Genomic DNA, 5,459 nt, shown 5'->3' on the forward strand with positions numbered 1-5,459 from the left:
GGGTTAAAAACTAATGTATAATAACTTTATTAAGCTGAGAGAGGCAACGTATATGTCGTAACAGGAAGAATCGTGGACCGAATCAACCAACTTTAATGGACCGAGTGCAATATTTTAGAAGGTGTATCAAACATGTCAATTGAATATTTTGGACTCGATCCACTTTTGGACCCAATTAGAAGTCAAATCAAACACACCCTCAATTATGTTCGAAAAAGTTGTCCCTCTACATGTACACACAAACATTAACAATTCTGATTTATATGGAAATTCCAAATAAACCATCAAAAGTAAAAACAAAAGCAACATTGAAAATTACAAAAAGAAATTAAACAATCAATAACAAGAATGAAAATAGATATTACATCATGGTCACATCAATAAATAACCAAAAGGAAGATGGGCACTTAATTATGGTATAAGATCATCCGAAGAAACACGTTCCAATATAGATAAATATAAAAACCACAGAGATTATTGGTTTTAATATAAAATGATTTATGAGGTTTTGCTTGAGGTGAACTTTAAAGTATATGAAAACCGTGGATCAAGATTATTTGTATGTACTTTCTTTTCATTTACACTTAAGTGCAGCATCAAACATCATAGTAAAAGCCTTTTCAATGCATGTCCGAAACTTCGCATGATCTATGAAACCTTTCTGGGTTCCTACTGCCATCCTCAGCTGGTCCATGTAACTCATTACTGTCACCGTAAGACTCTGCCAGAAAGTTAGAATCCATGAACACATTTCTCAGTTTGTGTAATGCGTGAGTTGAGTACAAAACAGTATTATATATGAAGCATCCTAAATAATTTGAAACACCCGATTAGGTTAATTAGTTAAAAAAGTAATGATACCTGTGGAACATTGACAACCATGAAATATAACCCTTTAATTGGTTGATTAGAAAGAGTCATCTTCTCAAGTGGCCCAATCATATTTGACACAGTCATGCTTGAATTCTTCAGCGTGCTGTGAATGTATTCAGCTGTCGCCTTTACACGAATTACCCACAAAGTTAAGATACACAGAAAGATATAGAGTACAATATATCAGAGCTAATAAATGATGTAGATAGCGATACCTCTGGACCTCTATATTTTCTCACAGAGTCAAGTAGCATTCCAGTGAGATAAACACCAGAGGAGTTTCTCTTCCTCTTGATTGTATTCTGTGTTTCTTGAACAAATTTGAGTGGATTCAATGAGTGGTCGTATTCGTGTAGCTCGGGTAATGAAACATGCAAGAAACCAAATTGGTTTCCCCATTGAATTTCAGCTTCCTCGTTTTGAACCATTTCATCCACAGACTTGTATCCACCAATAGATCTAGTGTTAAGCAACACCAATGCTGTGGACATTGCGTTTCTTGATTCTTCATTTGTTGCTTCCATGTATAATCTAGTCCCCAGGAAGATCATTCCAGTAACTACGTCATTTATTGTCTGTTTAACAACAATATTAAATTCATATTGAGAAGTGTAAGACGAACGCAACAAGTTCATATTGAGAAAATAGAGTTCTAGACTCTTCAAATCTATTCAAACATTAATCCTTGATGTAAATGTTGATTATATCGAGACCTGATAATAAAATGAATGAAGTGTACATTGTGATTTGGTGATAGTGCTTCAAGGTTCATTGCTATTTCATCTACTCTACTTACATTGGAAAGCCGAATTAGAATTAGACGTTTTTTAGTTTGTTAATGTGGTTTTGAAATCGACTGTTTGGTTGTATTATTTTTAGATGCCTTCTTATTTGATTCTCTTGTAACTCGATATATAAGCCTTTTTGTACACAGCCAATTTCCTGTTGGCGTTTCATTTTTAATATATTATTTCACAACACTTAAAAGAATAAAAGAAACACATAATAAAAACTAACAATTACTCTTTCATTCAACTACACACAGATATCAAAATTACATCTACCAATGCACATTTATTTCTATCATAAATAAATGAGAGAGACCTAACTGTACATTCACCTACCGATATAATCACTAATGATATTATTAACATTATCTAATAAATTGTAGCAAATTGCATGTTATTACAGATTCAGCTTTATTGGACTCTGAGTATTCCTTATAAGATTGATTTTCCTACAAAACCGGTGTCCCGATATGAACTTCAAAACCCGGTTTTTAGTTATTAATAACAAGCTGTACTATTTATAAGATTGATTTTACTGTGAGATGTCGTTGTAATCTTGTTATTCCATGAAAATACATGGTAGTAATTAATGAATGATTACGTGTCATTATAAAGTTAATCAAAACAAACAATATATACAGTAACGTGAAACAAATAGTAAATACTCTGAGAATTTTGGTAAAATCACCTACATAAATTTTTATACCAAATAGCTCACCTACAAAAATCTAGCCATGCTGTCAAACGTTCTTAAAAAAGCAATTTGAAAAGGTACTTGCTTGGTATAGGATGTAGTATGACTCACTATATTTAGTCTATAAGGCGATTAAAGATTGTCTTGAATTAATGAGATGGGGCTAAGATTTGGTAGCCATTTATCTTTTTTGTTTTGTAGTGTATTTATTAAATTGCAATCTTTTATGTTTTTTTTTTTTTTTTTATGTTAGGGATGCGCATAATGCTTGTATGTATAATTCGCCATTATACTAGTAGTTTTTTTTTTTTTTTTTCTTTATCAACGGCACCTGAGTTTCTAACTTTCTATCATATCATATCCACCGCATTATAAGAAATATGTGAATTGGAACGAAAAGGCATTAGGGTGAAATCCAACCGAAGTAGACGCTAGCTAGAATAGTAGAATTGATTTTTTTTTTTTTTACTTTTTGAACGGATAATTGATTTTTAAATTTTATTGATCACACATATAACCTACATACAATAACTATAAAACGTACATAAATGGTCCTGCTATGTTTTCAATACAGAAAACAAATATTTCAACTGTCAAAGAATTAGGGAAGTAGAAATATTATAGTTATGCATTTATATCCAATATTTATTATTATCTTATTCTCTATGTTTGTTTTGTTATTAGGGTTGTTATGTATTATGGTAAACCAATCAATATTCTATCAACCAAACTAGAAACAGTTGATAGTTTGGTACTAAATTTACAATACAAAATTATCTAGAAGTTTATCATTATCAATTTGTACCAAGTAATAGCAATAACGTTTTGTACCAAATATAATTAATACAATACACACGGTTTGACTGTTTCATCTTTATCTCAACTATAGTATGCATAACATCCTATAAATTAGTTTAGAAGATCACGTCATATCGGTGCGTTCATTTATAGTCATTTGATTTCCACCTATGGTCTATAGGTACACGAGATCCTACTTAATTAATATTTTCTCATTGATGTCTTTATGGCCCTTATCTATACTTTGCTATATGAAAGGCTATTCAATAATATATGTTGGGGTGCCGATATGTTTTCCTCATGACCATTGACGACCATATTAAATAAAATAAATGCATATGATCAACTAATATTTAATATATCTAATACCTTATATAATGCATTATTTGTAGAAGAAACGCGGTGGAACTTAACCTTTGTATTATTTAGACCAATAATAGATCTTTAAGTGAATTAAAACGAAGTAAATGCTTACCACTTGAAGACGCGACTTAATTTGCTTAATTTGATCCAAAGAGAATGTCATCGTCATAATATCGATCGGCTTCAACTCCACCCCTTCTTCGCCTGAACGTATCGGAGTTCGACCATCTTCCAAGAAACTACTCTTTAAAAGGCTCCAACCAAAATCCATAACTGTATTTATCGCACCACTAAGAGCCTGTGGTACTACACTTATTAAGCTCTTTTCTTCTTTATCTAGCTTGACAGCTTTCTGAAAATTTGGAAATGTCAAGGGGAGAGAAGGGTTATCTGCTCTTTGTAGACACGAAAGAAGCGCACCCATAAGAGAGAAACCATCACCAAGTGCATGATGAAGCTTGAACACAACGCTTCCGGATGCATTGCTTGTTGGGTACTTGATGATGTGAATTTCCCATAAAGGCTTTGTTTGTGGGAGTGGATCCATTGCCATTTTCGATAGGTAATCATTGAAGTAACGATCGTAAGATTTCGGTGATAAACCTTCGGGAAAACAAGGAACATTGATATGGTCTTCAGCCTTCACTTCGACTCTCTTCCAGTGTTTCACTCCCTCTTTGTCTTCAACCTGATAATAATAACATGTATATAACTAGTGAATTTCCCATAATAGCATTGTTTGTATTGGTTTTACTAAACCTTGAAAAGGTGCAATAGAAACTTCATCATTATAATCACAGTTACTGTATATGTGAAAATTTGGTATGTGTTCAACTGTCCACCTGATCCATAATCATGATTCCATTATCTGATGGGTCTATACTCTATAGTCATACTAATAAAAAAAATACATTAGATTTATGAGTACTTTTGGACTGTATCGGGTTCTATTTGTTACTTCCTTCCTACCAAAGAACTTAACAATATCTCAATATATAAACCTTCGTCTAATTCGGCATGCTATTGACAAGAAGTATATATAGAGAAAACAGTAAAACATTATCGCTTATTTTTACTACTCTCTAACCATTTCTCACTCACATCTATGAAACATAAGCAAGAACCATATATAACCATGATGTAGTTCCTGGTTTTGCAAGATGATGATCATCATCGACATTCAACAACCTGATCAATGCCTAGAGAGAGACACAAAGGTATCTAGAGAGAGAGAGAGAGAGAGAGAGTAAGACTGAGAGTAGTAGGAATGGTAGGGTTACCATAATAGAAGAGAAACGAGGGTTAATGGGAAGAAAGACATCGTTAATGAGTGCAAGGCTTGAAGAGTCATCAATGGGGTTGTCAAACTCCAAGATGCTAATAACAGAAATGGAAAGCACCGAGCTGTTGAAGTACTGGCCGGTCGGGCTCACCGGTTCTGACATTTCCTTATCTTCCACACGTTCTACCTTCACCTTCAACTCCATATATATCCAACTCTCTGTGTGTTCTGCTTGCTGCTAAATGATATATAATGTATTCGATTCCTAACAAGCCTAAAGGGTACTCTATGACATGGTGTGCTCACAAGTTATCTATCTGTACCCTTTAGGTCTCGCATTATTCAAGGATTTTGCTTTTTCACACCGAAGTTTAATAAATATAAAGCAGTATGTTACGATAGGTTGTGCATCATGCATACTGATTGTGTATTCTTTCTGGATTTAACGACTTTGTGATGGCAAAGGGGTCAATCTCAGTTATGAGCGGCACATGCGTAGTAGGTGCCGTTTAATTAAAGCAAGACTTTTACCCTTCTAGACAAATTTTTAGTTGTTTCTATGCTTTTACTGTGTTCTTTGTAGATGTATTCTTAACTACTCGTTTTTAAGATTATTGTAAATAACGACTAATAATTGATTTCTGTTTATTGGAAATTTATT

At 33.2% G+C, this 5,459-nt stretch overlaps 1 protein-coding gene across 1 annotated transcript; it reads right to left on the bottom strand.

The window, feature by feature from the left end:
• Positions 1-315: 315 nt before the first annotated feature.
• Positions 316-5,203, bottom strand: LOC145010927 (wax ester synthase/diacylglycerol acyltransferase 4-like). Its single transcript, XM_078969507.1, has 5 exons — positions 4,797-5,203; positions 3,629-4,204; positions 1,089-1,448; positions 862-999; positions 316-721 (listed from the first exon to the last, which is right to left on the bottom strand). The coding sequence occupies exons 1-5, from the start codon at positions 5,001-5,003 to the stop codon at positions 575-577; spliced, it is 1,428 nt and encodes a 475-aa protein (XP_078825633.1). The 5' UTR covers positions 5,004-5,203; the 3' UTR covers positions 316-574.
• Between the last annotated feature and the right edge of the window lie 256 nt (positions 5,204-5,459).

Source organism: Lactuca saligna, chromosome 8, assembly GCF_052625555.1.
Source record: "Lactuca saligna cultivar CGN05327 chromosome 8, ASM5262555v1, whole genome shotgun sequence".
In the NCBI taxonomy this organism is placed as follows: domain Eukaryota; kingdom Viridiplantae; phylum Streptophyta; class Magnoliopsida; order Asterales; family Asteraceae; genus Lactuca; species Lactuca saligna.